The sequence below is a fragment of the Dryobates pubescens genome, chromosome 15, assembly GCF_014839835.1.
Source record: "Dryobates pubescens isolate bDryPub1 chromosome 15, bDryPub1.pri, whole genome shotgun sequence".
Taxonomy (NCBI): Eukaryota; Metazoa; Chordata; class Aves; order Piciformes; family Picidae; genus Dryobates; species Dryobates pubescens.
Window position 1 is genome coordinate 5,371,519 of NC_071626.1, and position 20,067 is coordinate 5,391,585.

A 20,067-nucleotide genomic window follows, 5' to 3' on the forward strand; every position below is an offset into this window, starting at 1 on the left:
GCTGGAGCATCTCTCCTATGAAGACAGGCTGAAGGACTTGAGATTGTTCAGTCTGGAGAAGAGAAGACTCTGAGGAAATCTTATTGTGGCTTTCCAGTATCTGAAGTGGACTTACTGAGAGCTGGGGAGGGACTTTCTAGAGTGTTGGGTAGGGATAGGAGTAGAGGGAAATGGATCCAAGCTAGAAAAGAGTAGATTTAGATTAGATGTTAGGAAGAAGTTCTTCACTGTAAGGGTGGTGAGACACTGGAATGGGTTGCTGAAAGAGGTGGTGGAAACCCCATCTGTGGAGGTTTTTAAGGCCAGGCTGGATGTGGCTCTGGGCAACCTGATGTAGTGTGAGGCATCCCTGCCTGTGGCAGGGGTGTTGGAACTAGATGATCCTTGAGGTCCTTTCCAACCCTGACAATTCTAGTATTCTATGATCTCTAATGTACCTTCCCATCTAAGCCATCCTATGATCTACAGTTTTTATTCATCTCTTGATAGACCCTTATTCCTGGTGGGCTTAAAGGAAAGCAACTTGACCTACTTGTGTGACAGGTGTCCTCATACCCATGAGAGATGTTGGAAGAAGTTGGAGGCTGGTGGACAGTGGCCTGTTCCTTCTGTGCAGGAGTCAGGAGACTGTGAGCTCACAGAGGCTGGGCCAGCAGCTCCCCAAGGGAGAGCTGCTCATTGACCTCACAGAGGGGAATGGCAACATCCAGTGGTAACAAGGTGGTTTTGAGGTGAAAAGCCTGACAATCACTTTGGGACCTTCCCAAAGTCTTCCCCCCAGCTCTAGGAATAATAAAATCAGTAGGATTTACTTGCATTATTGACAGTTATATACTTGAATTGTGTGCAGGATGTATGTCACCAGCTGGATGCACCCAGGGGAGCAGAAGTATCCTAGCTCTGTTTCATAGAATACATAGAATAAACCAGGTTGGAAGAGACCTTCAAGATCACCGCGTCCAACCCATCAACCAATCAAACACCACCCAAACAACTAACCCATGGCACCAAGCACCCCATCAAGTCTCCTCCTGAAAACCTCCAGTGATGGCGACTCCACCACCTCCCCAGGCAGCCCATTCCAATGGACAATCACTCTTTCTGTATAGAACTTTTTCCTAACATCTAGCCTGAACCTCCCCTGGCGCAGCCTGAGACTGTGTCCTCTTGTTCTGGTACTGGCTGCCTGGGAGAAGAGACCAACATCCGTCTCTCTACAACCTCCCTTCAGGTAGTTGTAGAGAGCAATAAGGTCACCCCTGAGTCTCCTCTTCTCCAGGCTAAGCAACCCCAGCTCCCTCAGCCTCTCCTCGTAGGGCTTGTGTTCCAAACCCCTCACCAACTTTGTTGCTCTTCTCTGGACTCGTTCCAGCAAGTCAACCTCCTTCCTAAACTGAGGGGCCCAGAACTGGACACAGTACTCGAGGTGCGGCCTGCGTGGTAACCAAAACTCTGTCCAACAAAATATGTAATAATTCCCTCTGACCAGTCTTACACTTGGTCCTCCAAAGATGCCACCACCAGTCTGCTGTTGTTTCTCCTGTAGACTCCCTGGAGCTGCCTCTTGGCGTGACAGAAGCACCACGAGAAACATGTGAGCGGACAGGCCGAATCGAATTCGTAAACATTGTCCAGCAATAGCAGCTTAGCATTCCCCGAGCAGCAAAGGCGGCCTCTCCCCACACCCCTCACTAGGAGTGCCTCACTCGCCTCCAGAGGCCGGCAGGGACCGCTCTGTTCCCGCCCAGGCGGCCGCGCGGCCTGAGCCCGCCCTGACCATAGAGAAGCCTCCGCGCGTGGGAGAGCGGCGCCGCGAGATCACAGAGCTGAGCAGCGAGCGCGCCACTCCTCGCTCCCGGAGTGCCGTCCAGCGCGGCAGTCGTGCTTTACGGCGGCGCCGTTCCGTCCTCGTTCAAGATGGCGGCGCGGCCGCGGCAAGGAGCGAGGGGGCTATAGAGGCCGCTGCAGCGGGAGGAAATCGGGCTGCCCCGCCCGGCCGGGCGGAGGGGTGAGAAGAGCGGGACGGTGCTGGGCTGGGGGGAGAAGGCGACGGGAAGCGAGGGGAAAGCGACGATTTTGTGCTACCTGCTTCTCTTCCTTCATTGTGGGAGGAGGGGAAGCTTTCGTGTGCCTCGTGGGAGGCTTTCTACTTCGTTCTCCAGCGCACAAAAACGCACCATAAGTGTAGTGGTTGGGTTTTTTTTTCGTTTTGCTTTGGCTTTTTTTTTTTTTTTCCTTCTCCCCTCCCCCGTGGAGCGTTAACTTGTTGCATTGAAGCTTTATGTCCTAAAAGGATTTGGGATGGAGGGTTCAGAAGTTTGTCGTCTTTCCCATTGCCTTTTATATGTTAGAAATATGGGAAATACGGGGTGCAAATTTAACTCTTACCTCTGTTTGGTGGGCTTCCCACGTGAAGAAACTATTGTGGTGGGCAAAAAACCAAAACACCACCAACAAAAAAATGGTGTGATCTTGTAAGTGTGATATTAGTGATCATAAATCGTGGCACACTTGCATAGAGCAGGACAAATGTGAGCATAACCTGGGAGTATGAACCCTGAGCAGAGCTCTGTAGCGCTTCACCAGTCTGTGCATTGAATGGGGTCAGCTGTAGATCTTCACCAGTCTGTGCATTGAATGGGGTCAGGTTTTGGAACTTGCTAGGAACCCTTTCTGCAAGGCCTGAAAGCACTAAATGAAGCACTGTGCTTAAATTTCTTTTTAGGGTATAGAGGGGGGTATTCAGTTTAGTGGTTTGAGAATGGCATCTTCTGTAATTGGGGGAGAGGAATGTGTACAAAGACTGCAGTGAGCCTGTAGAGAGCTTCAGAATCAACTTGTGAATACTTTGCAGTCTGTTTAGAAATTGTATGGTGACTAGAAAGCTGAATCCCTCCAGCCTCTAAATGCTGAATTGCTGAAGCATTTACAGCTGAAGTGCATGTACACTAATGCACACAACAACCAAGAGGACTTGGAAGCCATGGTACAGCAGGAAAGCTGTGATGTGGTCACCATCACAGAAACGTGGTGGAATGACTCACATGACTAGAGTGCAGTAATTGATGGCTACAGGCTCTGCAGGAGAGACAAGCAAGGAAGAAGGGCTGGAGAGGTGGCCCTGTACATCAGTGAGGCTCTAGATACCATGGAACTAGAGATTAAGGATGATCAAGTCGAGTGCCTATGGGTGAGAATTAGAGGGAAGGTCAACAAGGCTAACATCCTGGTGGGAGTCTGTTACAGACCACCCAAGCAGCATGAAGAGGTTGATGAATTACTCTGTAGGCAGCTAGAGGCTGTCTCAAGATCACCATAGTTTGTTCTTAGGGGTGATTCTAACCTGCCAGATATCTGCTGGGAACTTAACACAGCAGAGAGGAGACAGTCTAGAAGGCTCTGGGAGTGTAAGGAGCATAGCTTCTTATCACAGCTGCTGTGTGCCTACCAGGGGGAAGGCTCTGCTTGACCTTCTTTTTACAAATAGAGAAGGGCTGGTGGGAGATGTGGTGGTTGGAGGCTGTGTGGGGTCCAGTGACCATGAAATAATTGAGTTTTCAAGATGCAGTCAAGCTAAGAGGGGCATCAACAAAACCTCTACTGTGGACTTTCGGAGGGCAGACTTCAGGTTACTCAAGGAACTAACTTGGAAGGTACCTTGGGAAACTGTGTCCAGTTCTGGGCCCCTCAGTTTCAGAAAGATGTTGAGTTCCTCTAATGTGTCCAGAGAAGGTCAACAAAGCTAGTGAGGAGTTTGGACCACAAGCCCTGTGAGAGGGGCTGAGGGAGCTGGGGGCATTTAGCCTGGAGAAGAGGAGGCTCAGGGGAGACCTTATTGCTGTCTACAACTACCTGAAAGAGGGTTGTAGCTAGGAGGGAGTTGCTCTCTTCTCCCAGGCAGCCAGCATCATAACAAGAGGACACAGTCTTAAGCTGCATCAGGGGAGGTTTAGGCTGGATGTTAGGAAGAAATTCTTCATAGAAAGAGATTGCCCATTGAAATGTGCTGCCCAGGAAGGTGGTGGAGTCACCATTACTGGAATTGTTTAAAAAGAGACTGGATGGGGCACTTAGTGCCATGGTTTAGTTGATGAGGTGGTGTTGGGTGATAGGTTGGACTTGATGATTTCAAAGGCCTTTCCCAACCTGGTTAGTTCTGTATTTCTGTATGAAGGATGGGTATTCACTTGTCACAATGTCCCTTTCTCAGGGATTCTTTCTGTAGAAAAGTGTGACTGGTATTTCCAAGCCTCTGCATTTACCACCATGAAACATGGCCATTATGGAGAAGATGCAGTCTTTTTCTGTCTGTTCTTTATGAAACTTGGCTTGTGGTTTGTAAGAAGTGATTCTCACTTTCCACCCTGCCCCTCTTCCTGAAGGCTTCCTGTTCAGAGTTCATTGATAAGTGAATGCATTCTCCAGATATGCTTTATTGCCTTTTTTTCCTCCTTTCCTTCCTTATTTCTGAAAGGAAGCAGTGAGGGAAGAAATGTTCTGCAAATGAGGCACAAAAGCAGAGATTCATTGAATGATGAGAGCAGACTCAGGGGGCCTCCAGGTAAAACCAGGGTAATTAGCATAATATCACATGGCTAAACAGCTCCTGCTCCACCACCACCATTTGTGCACCCATCCCAGAGCTGGGGCCAAGACCCTCACCAGCCAAGATACCATACAGAGGAGCTCAACCCCAGTGAGGAGGCCCAGCCAGAACCCATGGGTGATACTGGAGGAATCATCAACACTCTTCCTACCTAACCGGGGGGCCACCAGGCCCCCCGGCCTTTGTTGTCACCACCACCATCACCCAGTGTGCACCAGGGGCACTCACCAGTGATGAGAGGAGGATCCCTCAGCCCAGATGGGCTCAGCTTGGGGCTTCTGCCTCTTCTGGAGGGGATTAAAAAGGGGAGTGGGTGGGAGGGGCCAAGTGGCCACACCTGGGGTGGGAGGAGACTCCAACAGAGCCCAGGTGCTCTGGGATTTGAGGGAAAAAGGGGGCAGGTGAGGGACTTTCAGGGTGTCAGGTAGTGATAGGACTAGGGGGAATGGAGAAAAATAGAAATGGGTAGATTCAGATTGGATGTTAGGAAGAAATTCTTCCCCATGAGGGTGGTGAGACGCTGGAGTGGTTTGCCCAGGGAGTTGGTGGAAGCCTCATCCCTGGGAATTTTTAAGGCCAGGCTGGATGTGGCTGTAAGCAACCTGATGTAGTGTGAGGTGTCCCTGCCCATGACAGGGGGGTTGGAACTAGATGATCCTTGAGGTCCCCTCCAACCCAAACAATTCTATGATTCTAAAACAATTTTGCAGTTTAGGCTGAATGTTAGGAAGAAATTCTTCACAGAAGGAATGATTGGCCATTGGAATGGGCTGCCCAGGCAGGTGGTGGAGCCACCATCACTGGGTGAGGCACTTTGTGCCATGGTTTAGTTGATTAGCTGGGGTTGGGTGATAGGTTGGACTTGATGATCTTGAAGGTCTTTTCCAACCTGGTTAATTCTGTGATTCTGTAAATCTCAGAGGCAGTTTTAGATCTTGAAGTTGCATATTATGTAGTGGGGTTTTTTTTCCCTGTTGGTTTTGGTTGGTTGGTTTTGGATTTTGGATTTGGGGCTTTTGTCTGGTGTGATTATTTATATTTTTTCCCCTTTTTCATTGGTGTTCTGACAGGGCAGTAGGGTTGGATTTGGGGGAGGACTGAGAGAGACAACATCCCTGGCTGTAGTTTGGACACATTTGTAGCCCAAGTTGAAGAAATATCTGAAGACAAGAAACAATTCTTTCCAGAATACCTTTTTTCTGGTCTTCATAACAGCTTGAGAAAATGCTGATGGAGGCAGAGTGCCTAAGGGCAGTGGTGTAGCACTGGTCTGTGGGGGAGAAGAGAAGACATGGGGGGGGTGTGCACAACATTTGCTGATGGATGCAGTAGTTGCTGGGGAGGGAAATCAAGGGGCAGCTTAAAAGTCTGAGGAAAGGAGGAAAATTGTGGGACACAGTTGATAATGAGAGGAATGGAAAGGTAAATATTTATGAGCTCTTCAGAGGGTAAATGAAAAGCTATGAGGACTCTGATAGGCTTGTAAAAAGGATATGTGTTTTACCCTTCTGCAGTGTAAGCAAGAAGCTTTGAATCTTGGAGTGAATAGCAAACTCATTGATTAGATAGCTAGTAAAGTGGTAGTAACTAGGCACTTGGTAGTGCCTAGTTAAAGTAGTGTGATTTTGATGTGACTGACTGACCTTGTAGTGGGGACCTCACAAGTATTTGAGGATTCTGGGGGGGGGGGGAGCAACTCTGCCTTTACAGAGAGAAGAAACAAGCATCCTCAGGCCTTGAAACCATGTCATTTTTTCCAGATCTCCCTGTTTCTGAAGTTTTTTGAGGTGGAAGGCAAAAAAAAGAAGGCAAAATGGGGCGGAGATCTACATCATCCACCAAGAGTGGGAAGTTTATGAATCCCACGGATCAGGCCCGTAAGTATCTACAGAAGCTAAGCAGATGGGAATGGGGTAGGGGGCTCCTAGGGAAGCAAATACAAAGCTTTCTCTGAGGATAGGATTCTCACTGGGAAATATTAGCTTAGTTTTGCCTGGCAGAAGAACTTCTGGAGTGGGATGTTTGCTTGCATGTTACTGCTCCTCCTGAGTACTTACCTCTTATTTTTCACTGCAGTTAGCGGTGCTCAAAGATCTTTGTACTTAGCTGTTGGCTAAACTGCAAGCTGCTTCCTGGGGCATAGTTCATCTGTGTGAGGCTAAAATTTGAGGAACATGTCAAATTTTGCAGATGCTGTGGTTAGAATGAGAGTTGTCTTAACATCTGATATGTTACCAGAAGGAGAAGACATAGCTATCAATGCTGAACAGATAAAGAGAATCCAGAATTCAGTGGTGAATATGCTTCCTTTCAAATACATACTCAAAGCCTACATGGTTTTGAAGGGCATTACCTATTGTTGACTCTGTTCCAGCTTCTGGGACTGCACACATTGCTGTGACTTTTGCTCCCTGTTGTTCTTCTCTCTGTAGACATACCCCTGCTCTGGAGACATGAAAAGTGCTGTGTCTGCTTTTCTTTCTGTATAAACCACACAAAATAGAAAGCTGTTGATACATTTCTCTCTCACTGGGAAGAGAGTTAAACAGTCTTTGTAAAATGAGTGAACTGTTGAGACCCAGAACTAGTCTTGATGAAGGAAAGGTTCTTCAGGGGTTTGACTGTCTCTTTCAAGCTGTTTTTGCTTTCTTTTCCCCTCCTCCCTAGGGAAGGAAGCTCGGAAAAGGGAACTAAAGAAGGTAAACAAAGAGATTGGGAATGATTACTTGCTTTTCCTTGTACTATGTGCCATGGTTGTGATTGTAATGTAAAATGCTATCTAAACAAGGAGTTTAAGAAAACAAAGTTTGGTTTTGAGCAACATTGTCACATCATCTGCTGTTGTGAAACCTGTGAGTTAGAGCTTTTTGAAACATGATGATAAATGCTTGGGAATTAAAAACAGCCCCAACAAACCCCCCAAAAAGCCCTAAGAGACAGCCTAACCCCAAATCCCTTCTACAACTACCTGAAAGGAGGTTGTAGAGAGGTGGGATCAGTCTCTTCTCCCTAATATCAGGTGATAGAGTGAGAGGAGATGGCCTGAAATTGTGTCAGGGGAGGTTTAGATTGGATATGAGGAAAAAGTTCTTTCCTGAAAGAGTGGTCAGGCATTGAAACAGGCTGCCCAGGGAGGTGATGGAGTCACCATTTTTGATGGTGCTCAAGAACCATGTGGACATGGCACTTGGGGACATGGTTTAATGGCCATTGTGGTCTTGGGTTGATGGTTGGACTTGATGATCTTAGAGATCTTTTCCAACCAAAATAATTCTGCCATTCTGTGCCATAAACTTCCCAAAACTCACATCTTTTTGAGCATGTTTTGCTGTATACCTTTTGTCAGCTGGTTTAGCTTGTTGAGTGTCTTAACTTGGAGTGAAAGAGTTATAGAAGCATTTGTAAGTAGCAAGATGGTGCAATTAAAATTCCCAGAAGGTTTACTTGCCTTTGCTGCTGATGTTTGTCATGGTTAATAGTTGCAGGGAGTTTTGAAGTGTGTTTTTTACCACACCCTGGGAGTGGGGACTCAGTACCAAGCTTCTGTTATCTTTCTCCTGTGATGCTGTTCTGATCTCCTTGATCTCTGATCTTCTTAGAACAAAAAACAACGTATGATGGTACGAGCAGCAGTACTGAAAATGAAAGATCCAAAGCAGATTATCCGGGACATGGAGAAATTGGATGAGATGGGTGAGTGAGAGGTATCAGGTGTTGGACTTAGGTGGTGGTTTATGTGGACACTTTAATGGTTTAACTTTAAGGGGTGACTGGGAAACTAAAGCAGAGCAACCTTTTTATTTCCCTGATAGAACAGGAGGTTCTAGGAGAAAGATGTTGAGTTGCTGGAACGTGTCCAGAGAAGGGCAAGAAAGCTGGGGAGGGGTTTGGAGCACAAGCCCTGTGAGGAGAGGCTGAGGGAGCTGGGGGTGTTTAGCCTGGAGAAGAGGAGGCTCAGGGGAGACCTTGCCATCTACAACTACCTGAAGGGAGGTTGTAGCCAGGTGGGAGCTGGTCCCTTCTTCTGGGCAGCCAGCACCAGAACAAGAGGACACAGTCTCAAGCTGCACCAGGGGAGGTTTAGGCTGAATGTTAGGAAGAAATTCTTCATAGAAAGAGAGATTGGTCATTGGAATGTGCTGCCCAGGAAGATGGTGGAGTCACCATCACTGGAGGTGTTTAGGAGGAGACTGGATGGGGTGCTTAGTGCCATGGTTTAGTTGATTAGATGGTGTTGGATGATAGGTTGAACTCAACGATCTCAAAGGTCTTTTCCAACCTGGTTAATTCTATTCTATAATCATGGATGGATTATGATTTTATGTGGTGCTATCAAAAAGGATTTATTTTTTTTCCCCCCACAAGAGGGTGACTGATAAAAAAATGTAAGTGGTGTGCATGGTAGTGACTTAGACTTGGAAGAGGAAATTACCCTAAGGCTGAAGACTTCCTGAAAACAGGGACTGAAAGTTGTTTGCTTTGAGGTTATTTCATTCCTTGGAAGCTGTGGAGTAGAGTTACAAGAATATGTGGATTGTTTTGGGGTTGTTTGTTTTTTTTTGCTCTCTTGAATTAGAGTTTAACCCAGTACAGCAGCCACAGCTCAATGAGAAGGTCCTAAAGGACAAGCGCAAGAAGCTGCGGGAGACTTTCGAGCGCATCTTGCGGCTCTACGAGAAGGAGAACCCTGACATCTACAAAGAGCTGCGCAAGTTGGAGGTGGAGTATGAGCAGAAGAGGTCACAGCTCAGCCAGTACTTCGATGCTGTCAAGGTAATGCTTACTATATCTCAGGCTTGCCACTGTGGTAGCGTGTGCTTTATGTCTGGTTGTTAGGTGTGACAAGTACGGAGGCAGGGAGGTGTCTATGAGACCCGCCTGATGTTCTTTGGCCTGTAGTAAGTCCTGAGATTAGTTTGTGTGGGGCTAATGCTTCAAAAGGCCATGAGGCCTTGAGCACAAGCCCTATGAGGAGAGGCTGAGGGAGCTGGGATTGTTCAGCCTGGAGAAGAGGAGGCTCAGGGGTGGCCTCATTGCTCTCTACAACTACCTGAAAGGAGGTTGTAGCCAGGAAGGGGTTGGTCTCTTCTCCCAGGCAACCAGCACTAGAACAAGGGGACACAGTCTCAAGCTGTGCCAGGGGAAGTTTAGGCTCGAGGTGAGGAGAAAGTTCTTCACCAAGAGAGTCATTCGTCATTGGGATGTGCTGCCCAGGGAGGTGGTGGAGTCACCATCCCTGGAGGTGTTCAAGAGGGGATTGGATGTGGCACTTGGTGCCATGGTCTAGTCATGAGGTCTGTGGTGACAGGTTGGACTTGATGATCTTTGAGGTCTCTTCCAACCTTTGTGACACTGTGATACTGTAAAAAATCTGTGTGGTAGCTCCAGTTACAGCATTTCAGTGAGGACAGGATGGGGGTTACCAAGTCTCTGTCTGTGATGAAATGCTTTCATTCAGTGTGAAATTACAGAGGAAAGGGAACTTTGTTGCAATTAACAGTATCAGAGTTGAATTAAAGATGGAGCAAGCTTGTGAGTGAGCTGTTGAAGTTTCTTTGGCTTTCTGCTAAATCTGTTGCTTGAAATAATGAGAATCCTTTGAAGAGCTTTCTTTGACATCCTTCCATACCATATTTGACAACTTCATGTTGTCTAAGTGCAAGTATCTGTAAGATACTTAGGTTTGTCCTTTGGAATATGCAGCACCCTGTGATTTGTGCCTTCTGCATACTCTAAATACAAACATATTTGTCTTTGCTTTGGAACTGAAGGTCTAAAGGGAGATGGAAGCCTGACTAGGTTTCAGCTGTAATACTGAAGCCTTTCATGGGTACTCTGCCTATGCTTGGTTTTGAGTTGAAAGCTTTTACATGTTTCCCAAATGTCTTGCATGGACAGCTGCAAGATAATATGCCCTCAGAACAGACACCTTTGGCAAGTGATGGTAGATCCCATGTGTTTTGTACTCTGAAAGGTTGTGCAGTAGCTTCTGTGGGAGTAACCCATTCTCTCCTTCCCTTTTTATTCTCCCCAGAATGCTCAGCATGTCGAAGTGGAAAGTATCCCCTTACCAGATATGCCACATGCTCCCTCCAACATCCTCATACAGGACATTCCCCTTCCAGGGGCTCAACCACCTTCTATCCTCAAGAAGACATCAGCTTATGGGTAAGAGGAAAAAAACAACTCAGAGAGGAGGTAAAAAAGAATAAAAGGGTAGAAGCAGAAGTAATGTGGAGTAGGAGAAATCAGGAGTTCTGTGCAAGTAGTTTGTAGTTTATTTAACCAAAGCCCTTAATTTTTTCCCTACTGTTACAGGCTTTTTGTTTTAAATTGGTGGGAGTAACACCCTGTGTCTTCTAGCATTTGTCTTTCTGCATCAGTAAAACTTAAAGCCCTGCAACTCTCACCCTAAATGCCTCATATGTTGCATGCATGTGTTCCTTTGTCTTGCTGGTATATTCAGTTTAAGCTCCTAGTGTACTTGTGTTTCAGGTTTCTCATTCTAGTACCAGTTCTTTCTGGGTTTTTTTTCTGAGTAGTCTTCTGTTTTCACCAACTTTGTGATTACTTCATTCTGCTTCTCTGGTAGGAGTCAATACTTCTTTTCTTCTTTCTTCTTCTTTTTTCTCTTCAGTCTTTTCCTCAGTCATCTCCTGAGAGCCTTGCTCTTGTCTGCTCTTCTGCAATCATGTCTCTGTATGAGGCTGTAAACTCCTTGGGACAAATCTGTTCCTGTTTGTTTTTAGAAGGCTTCTGTGTGAGCAGTGATGAGAGAAGACTTAAGGAACTCTGCTAAGCTCATGTTTGGTTTTGTTTGTTTCTGTTCTTGTGGTTCTTATTTCTTTTATCTCCAGACCACCAGTTCGTTCCATTTCTGTACTTCCTCCTCCTGGGCTTGGTGTTCCACGTTTACCTCCAGGTAGGAAGCCCCCTGGCCCTCCTCCAGGGCCACCTCCACCTCAAGTCCTACAGATGTATGGCCGGAAAGTGGGTTTCACCTTGGAGATGGCTCCTCGAAGGCGAGAGGAGGAGGTTTCTTACAGTTCTGAAGCAGGTAAGGACCTCCCTATTACTGTCTGAGGTTTTCCTTGGCCTCTCTGTTTTGCTACTGTTGTGAACATACTGTGCTTTAGTCAATGTTCTCTGGCAATGTGGCTATAAATACCCCACTTGAAGGACTTTTAAAGTGGTTGTACCTCTGAGATGATTCTAGCAGATTTCATGATGCCTGCAGTTTTTGTTACCAACTACATTTTCAAATGCTGAAACTCCTAATTACAACTTTCAAATACCATCTGTGCAACATAATGAAAACAGAAGCATGTGTTCCCAGATGGTTTTAACCAAAGCTGAATCATTGTGCTCATTATTCCTTAAAAAAAAAACCCAACCCAACCAACCAAAAAACCCAAGGGGGGAAAAACCCTCAATTTTCTGAGAAGCCTTCCCTTTTAAAAACAAACAAACAAAACCCCCCAACCCCACCAAAAACCCCAAACCCAATGCAACAAAGAAAGCCAAAAAAGCCTGAACAAAATGAACTCAACCAAAGCCCTGAAAATCTAGACCAAGCTGGGGTATGGATTTGGTAGGAGGGCCTAGGGTCCTCCTTTTTAACACAGCTACTCTGTCTTCCACATAAACTTCTTTGTTGACTAGGTAGATGCTTTCTGGTAAGCAATAAAGCTTATTTCAATGATGGGTGATGAATGTGTAGAGATGAGCTAATGAGTTGTAGGTAGGAGTTGCCTTCACTTGTTTGCTGTGCAGATCAACCATCTGGTTAATAGGAAATCTTATAAATAGACTCTCTGGAATATTCTTTAAGAACATGCTGAACAGCTTAGTAAAGAGTTGACAATATATCCATGTGGTTGCCAGGGGAGATTTTTCTAACTGTAGACATAAAAAATCCTCTCTTTCACAGCAGTGTATTTGGAGTTTATGCATTTCATAGATCCATAGAATGGTTTGGGTTGGGAGAATCTTAAAGATCATCTAGTTCCAGGCCCCCTGCCATAAGCAGGGATGCCCTCCAGTAAACCAGGTTGCTCATGGCCTCATTCAACCTGGTCCTGAATGTCTCCAGGGAGGGGACATTCACAGCCTCCATGGACAACCTGTTCCAGTGTCTCATCACTCGTACTGTAAAGGATTTCTGTCTAATACCCAGTCTAAATTTGTCCCCCTTCAGCTTCAATTCATTCCCTCTCATCCTATCACTACAAACCCTTGTAAAAAGTCCCTTCCTGGCTTTCTTGTAGGCCCCTTTCAGGTACTGGAAGGCTGCTATAAGGCTTCCCCAGAGCTTTCTTTTCTTCAGGCTGAACAGCCCCAACTCTTGCAGTCTGTTCCTGTAGGAAAGGTAGCTCCAGCCCTCTGATCATCTTTGTGGCCCTCCTCTGGACCTGCCCCAGCAGTTCAGCGTCCTTAGGTTGTGGACACCAGAATGGGACGCAGTGCTAGCAAGTGTGTTACAAAATCATGATGTTCTCAGCAGGAAGTGTTCCTAGTGTTACCTGATGCTCTGATTCCTGCAGGCCAGCGAGGGCATGACGATGACATGTCCAGTACCAGTGAAGATGAAGGTTATCCTGAGGATATGGATCAAGACAAGCATGATGAGAGCAGTGATGACAGTGACAGCGACAGGTCGGATGCAGACAGTGAAGGCGAGGACTTCCTGCATCGTGATAATGACAAGGAGAGGGAAGGTGGTGAAGAAAAGAAATCAGGTATGGTGGGAAGTCAAGAGATTTAGGTTCAATTTTTTTACTTCCCCCTCCCCCCCCCCCAAAAATAAATAAATTTCAACACTGTTAACAGAGTTTGTATCTTTTTCCTGACTGGGAGGGAAAGTACTTTGTTTAGCCAGCTAACTCTGTTTTAACTCACTTTATTTCCATCTATGGCACTTTTATGAGTAAATGGATCAGAATGAAACTAAAACCACTGCTAATGCTTTTGGAGAACGTGATTTTCTTGGTTGCTTGCAGGAGACCAATTGGTGAAGAGCACTCACTAGGTTAGCAAAACCTCAAATCATTACTTGGGTTACTTCAGTAGCACAAATGTTTGCTCTTAGGGGAGAAGCACCATTATATTACAATGAAATGTTATCCATACCAGGTAGAAGACTTGAATCTATCTGATTTTTATTATGTTCTTCCCACTAACCTTGCCTGTGCTTGGCTTTCCCAAGGTCATAGTGTGAGGTTTGCAGACATGCCTGGGAAGTCACGGAAGAAGAAAAAGAACATGAAAGAACTGACTCCGCTCCAGGCCATGATGTTACGAATGGCAGGTGGGTGAGAGGGAGCTGTCAAATGGAGATAGGCCATTTGGCTTTCAGATAAGGCTTCTCTGGGAAGCTTGCTTTGTGTGCATAGCTTTTATTTTATTGGATACATATTTTATTTGTCATAATACAAGAGCTGCTGAGAGTGCAAGCTGTGGCTAGGTACTTAGGGGTTATATTTGTTCTAGTACTGTGTATTTGTGTTCTGCATAGCAGAGTTGAAGTTATGGCAGCTTATGGTGGTTTAATTTCTTGTTTTCTGGATGTACTGTGATGATTTTTTTTTTCCTTCTAAATTTTATTTTGCTTAACTCTCAAAACAGTTGCTCAAATGAAATATAAACCCCATCATGAAAAAGGCAGGGTGAGGTTGTCTTTGGGCTCAGCCTGTAAGGATTTGTACTGCTTACAAGATTTGCATTCCCTCAAAACAGCCTTTTGAAGAAATAAGTTAACCAATAGAGTGAAGAGTATTAATTTTTTAAGAAAGACACCCTAATATCTTTCAAAGGCTTCAGGCTTCTTGGACATGAGGATTAGATTTATTCTGAGGTCCTATCCCTGTCTCGTTGTCTCCATTTCCCACCCTGTTCGCACGGACTCTCACAAACCATAGATCAAATAGCTGCAGTTTGGGTTAGTAGTAGAAGTAGAAGGCCAATGGCATCCTGGCCTGTATCAAGAAGAGTGTGGCCAGCAGGAGCAGGGAAGGCATTGTACCCCTGTACTCTGCACTGGTTAGGCCACACATTGAGTACTGTGTCCAGTTCTGGGCCCCTCAGTTTAAGAAGGACATTGAGACACTTGAAAGTATCCAGAGAAGGGCAACGAGGCTGGGGAGAGGCCTTGAGCACAGCCCTATGAGGAGAGGCTGAGAGAGCTGGGATTGTTTAGCCTGGAGAAGAGGAGGCTCAGGGGAGACCTTATTGCTGTCTAGAACTACCTGAAGGGAGGTTGTAGCCAGGAGGGAGTTGGTCTCTTCTCTCAGGCAACCAGCACCAGCACAAGAGGACAGAGTCTCAAGCTGCGCCAGGGGAGGTTTAGGCTGGAGGTGAGGAGAAAGTTCTTCACTGAGAGAGTTGTTAGCCATTGGCATGTGCTGCCCAGGGAGGTGGTGGAGTCACTGTCCCTGGAGGTGTTCAAGAGGGGATTGGACGTGGCACTTGGTGCCATGGTCTAGCCATGAGGTCTGTGGTGACAGGTTGGACTTGATGATCTTTGAGGTCTCTTCCAACCTTGGTGATACTGTGAAGCTTTGGCTCCCACAGGAATATGTAGCTCTTGGTGGCAGAGCTCTGTTTAGAACTGTGATGGGTTTTGTATTTTAGTTTTAAAAAGAATGCATGTTTTTGTTTAAGATTTGGTCAGGTTTGTTTCTTTGAAGATTTTTCTGTGTTTTTTTTATTCTGTGTGTTCAGGTTTCTCATGTTCACAAAGACACTACCTGTGGACTGATTTTATGTCTCCATTTCCTCCAGGTCAGGAAATCCCAGAAGAAGGGAGGGAGGTGGAGGAATATTCAGAAGAAGAGGAGGAGGAGGAAGAGGACTCAGAATCTGAAGAAACATCACAACAACAGCAGCAGCAGCAGCAACTCAGTGAGGAAGCTCTTGCAGAAACTGGGTCATCAACTACAACTTCACAGACACAACAGCAGCAGCCACCTCCACAGGCTGTTCCTCCAACTCAGATACAGGCACCTCCTATGCCTGGGCCACCTCCACTAGGACCACCTCCAGCTCCTCCACTGAGGCCCCCAGGCCCACCCACTGGTCTTCCTCCTGGCCCTCCACCAGGTGAGTGCTTGATATCTTCTGCTTTGAAGGGTGCAGACTCTATCTACTAGAGGGAGTACATCAGTTTGGGAGTTTTAGAATGGGGTACAAGAGCCTGATGTCATAACTTCTGAGACCACTTTCTGTGGTCAGTCTGTTGTTGCTGTGCTGTGCTTTTGAGGCATCAGGCTCCTGTAGCTGTGGTCAGCCTGAAGGCCACTGGCTTGTTTTTATTAGTACTGACACAGACAGCAGTGGAGCCAGGGCCTGGGGTATGAAGAACAAGGCCTGGTGCCATGTGCTTCCCCAGGGTGTTTTGTGGTTGGTTTGTTATGTTTGAGGGTTGGGGTTTTTTTTTTGGTGTGGGGTTTTTGTTTGTCACTGGATTGGGGTTTTTTGAGCTGTTCTTCTGTGTGCCTGTAGTTGGTTGTGGTTTTTTTCTTTGTTTGTTAGTTTTGGTTCATTTTTCCCTTGTGCTGTTTCCTTTACAAGACATCCTAAAGAGGTTTGGGAGTGAAAACCTAGTTACAGGCTTTCATTTGTTGATTGATTGATTGATTATTTTTTAATAACAGTCATGTGAAGGCTTCTACTATTCTACCACCTGCATATATTTCAATCTTGTTAGGGAAGAGAATTATCCTCAGATGAAACAAATGTAATTTATATCAAGATTAGACTGCCTGGAGCAATGGAGTGAATCAGGAACTTTTAAAGGATGTATTATAGGATTTTATTTTTTTTTGAGGGCAAACAAAGTTTGTTGTCTTTAAAATTCATTTAGAGGAAGGCAGCAGTTTGGTTTCTGTCAGCTAGTGGGGTTACTATATAGCTGAATTGGATACAAGTAGCAGACTGCTTTGTGACTTGAAGTGTATGAATCTGTCTCTTAATTTCTTAGGATTGCAAAGACCAATAGTTGGACTGTAGTGAGGAGCAGGGTGTGCTGTGGTTTTACTGTGTTGCTCTGCATGATGACATTAACAACGTGATGTTTTCTTCCTCAAGGGGAGTGTATGGAGAGCACAGTTCTTTCCAGTCTCTTCCCCACAGTTTTATTTCTGATAACCCCTAGGGGAACCTCAAAACAGCTGCTTTCAGTAGAGCAGAAGCTGCTTGCTGCTTTTAGCTGTTTAAATTGTAACAGCCTCAGCTCAGTAGCTGTTCTCTGTTACTGTTCTGTCACAGGAGGAAGAGCCCTTTTTACAAGTGTGAGAGAACGTTAGACCTTTTTGGTTTTTTTTAATTTGAGAAGATCTGTTGAATCTGGCAGCTGGCCAGCATTAGAACAGCTTTCAAGTTCCTGTTGGGGATTTAGTATTCACTGATTGGATTGGTTTGAGCTTTCTTCACCATGAGCTGAAACACTCTCTCTCTGTCTGCGTGCTTTCAGGAGCTCCTCCGTTCCTGAGACCTCCTGGCTTACCAGGACTGCGTGGGCCTTTACCTCGACTTCTGCCACCAGGCCCTCCACCTGGGCGACCACCTGGCCCTCCTCCAGGTCCCCCACCAGGTCTGCCCCCAGGTCCTCCTCCACGTGGGCCTCCTCCTCGCCTGCCCCCTCCTGCCCCACCAGGTAAAGTATTCTGTTTCCTTCAGTGCTAAGTCTCTCCCTACTTAATTTTCCCAGGTTCTGCTGTGGTGACCAAGCCAGGAAGTGCAAGTGGTTACTGTTTTTTCTGTTGCTCCTGTCTGTAGCTGCATTGTGCTGTATCTTGCTGTGTGTAGTTTGGTAGCAAGAAATCCATCCTCTAAAAGGGAATTTCAGAGTTTAAACTTCTGTTGGTTTCCGAATAACCCCAGGGTGCTAAATGGTGCTGCACTTAATGAGGTGGAGAATAGAGTGGTGTTCATCCATGTGGTCATACATTTCTGATGACTCTGAAATTCCAGTGGGATAGATCATCAAGGAAGTTTCTTTTCAGTTTGTAACTCTAAAATTTAGGAGAGCAGCACACAGGCTCCGGTGGCTCCCAGAGTCTTGAGGATCCAGCAGCATTTGGTGCAAGGTTGAAAATAGGCCTTTTATTTTTTTAAGACAGTTCTACTACATCTTCATTTTTTGGTTTGCTATTTCCCTTCTTCACTTTCTGAGCCAGTGCACTTAAGACTTCCAAGTGTGGAGTCAGCTCACGGTATTTTTTTCCCCCGTCTTACAGGTATCCCTCCTCCTCGCCCGGGCATGTTACGGCCACCTCTGGTGCCTCCATTAGGACCTGCCCCACCTGGGCTCTTCCCACCAGCTCCTATTCCAAATCCTGGGGTGCTGAGTGCACCACCAAGCTTGATTCAGCGCCCCAAGGCGGATGACACCAGTGCAGCCACCATTGAGAAGAAAGCCACGGCCACGATCAGCGCCAAGCCACAGATCACTAACCCCAAGGCAGAGATCACTCGCTTCGTGCCCACTGCCCTGCGAGTGCGCCGGGAGAACAAAGGGGCTGCAGCTGCCTCCCAGAGAAAACAGGATGATGAGCCTGCTCTCCCATTAACCAAAGCTGCCCCTAAGGCTGGATCATCTGCCCCTATCTCTGTACAGACAAAGGATGATGTGTATGAAGCCTTCATGAAGGAAATGGAAGGTCTCCTGTGACCTGTCATAGTCCTAGTCAGCTTTGCTGCCCCTCTGAACAAAGATGAGACCACCTCAGAGGAAAGAGAAGAAAGGGTCCTCCTGCAAGCAACAAAAGGGCTCACATGATAGGGAGTAGTTCCCTACCCACAGGTTAACTTTCTGCTAAGCTCTGGATAGAAATGGCTGCAGATGAAATGTGGCTGGGGACCTTCTTTCAGAGCTGGCATGTCCACTTGGTGGGAGGAAGTTAAAAGAACGTCACACTGCTTCCCTTAAGTCATCCCCCTTCTCTGGAGGGAGGTGATGGTACTCTGGGGAAGGGAGTGACTGTGGGAGAAGGGGGTGACTATGCTCTGCCTGAATCCTTCCATATCTCGGGTGAAGGTAGTGGAACAGGTTTTTAACGAGCCAGCAAAGCATTAGCAGCATTTCATACACATATGGTTGTCCAGGTTTTATTTTCTGTACCCTTCTTTTTCTGTAAATATTTTATAATCCTGATGGGTTTTGGTTTATTTTTAGTTGCAGTGAGATTGGTCAATCATCTTTGTTCCAGGGTAGTCAGGGAGGTAATCTGTTGCATATACCGTACACTGGAATTTTTCACCCTGTCCCCTTTATGGTCATCTTGACAGCTTTTCATCATCTGGGGAAACACCATTTTGTCTTGTGGAAGACAATAAATGTTCAGTGTATCAAAGTACTGGTTTCCTTGTGATTTGTTTAAAATTAGCATGATGAGATGAAAAAGGGGGGGGGAGGAGGGGATGTTCTTTGGCCTTGGGGGGAGATTGAGGCATTCTGAACTGTAGTAAAGCGAGGTCTACTTCTAAATAGTACTTGAGCTAAGTTGTGCTGGTTTTCTGGTTTTAAGTTCATAAACAAGCTTTGGTAGCTAGTAGAAATTTGAAATGGGAATGGCAATTTATTACTTTTATTATATTTATCTTTTTTCCCTTTTTTATTTGGGGTGGTGGTGCGGTGGGGAGGGGATCATCTGGGTCCTTCTGACCCTCGGGGTTTAATAACAGTGCTGACCATGCCTCGCAGGAGCCAGCCTAAGGAGAAAAGGAGCTGTATTCTGGGGTGTCAGGACCAAGCATCATTCAAGGTGGAGAAAATCTCCTTGGCAGTCCTGTCATGACATTGGTAACCTGCAGGAGTCATTTGATTTATTCTGATCCTCCAGTCTTACTTATGTATTACTTTTTATTTACCATATTCTCATGTAGATGAACCACCTTGTCTTCTACTGGGATAGACTGGACACTTGCCTGCTGCAGTACTTACCCTTTTCAGACAGAGGCACAAGGATTTGAATTTGCTGTGTGTTTAGACGGGCTCAGCAAAGGAGAATCGATGCACCAAGACTGTACATAGAAAGGTCAATTCCTCACACCGTGTGGGGTAAAGGGGAGGGCAGTAAAGAAGTTGGGTGGTTTCCTACAACTGATAGACCTGTAAGATAGAATCATGGAATTGTTTCAGTTGGAAAAGGCTTCTGAGATCATCAAATCCAACTATCAACCTAAGACCACCATGGTCATTAAAACATGTCCATGTGCCATGTCCATGCTTTTCCTGAACACCTCCAGGGATGGTGACTCCACCACCTCCCTGGCAGCCTGTTCTAATGCCTGACCACCCTTTGAGTAAATGATTTTTTTTCTTAATACCCAATCTAAACCTCCCCTGGCATAATTTCAGGCCATTTCCACATGAGGGCTTTGAGAATGGGAGGAGTGGAGTGAGGAGGTGAGGTGGTGCAGACAATACTACTGAAATGGGATTGAAGGCCACATAGAAGGCC

At 46.1% G+C, this 20,067-nt stretch overlaps 1 protein-coding gene across 1 annotated transcript; it reads left to right on the top strand.

Moving 5' to 3' along the window:
- Nucleotides 1-1,879: 1,879 nt before the first annotated feature.
- WBP11 (WW domain binding protein 11) lies at nucleotides 1,880-18,945 on the top strand. Its single transcript, XM_009898504.2, has 12 exons — nucleotides 1,880-2,008; nucleotides 6,367-6,483; nucleotides 7,274-7,305; nucleotides 8,206-8,299; nucleotides 9,183-9,379; nucleotides 10,641-10,774; nucleotides 11,464-11,663; nucleotides 13,150-13,344; nucleotides 13,812-13,913; nucleotides 15,386-15,703; nucleotides 17,076-17,258; nucleotides 17,842-18,945. The coding sequence occupies exons 2-12, from the start codon at nucleotides 6,420-6,422 to the stop codon at nucleotides 18,273-18,275; spliced, it is 1,953 nt and encodes a 650-aa protein (XP_009896806.1). The 5' UTR covers nucleotides 1,880-2,008; nucleotides 6,367-6,419; the 3' UTR covers nucleotides 18,276-18,945.
- The last annotated feature ends 1,122 nt before the right edge of the window (nucleotides 18,946-20,067 follow it).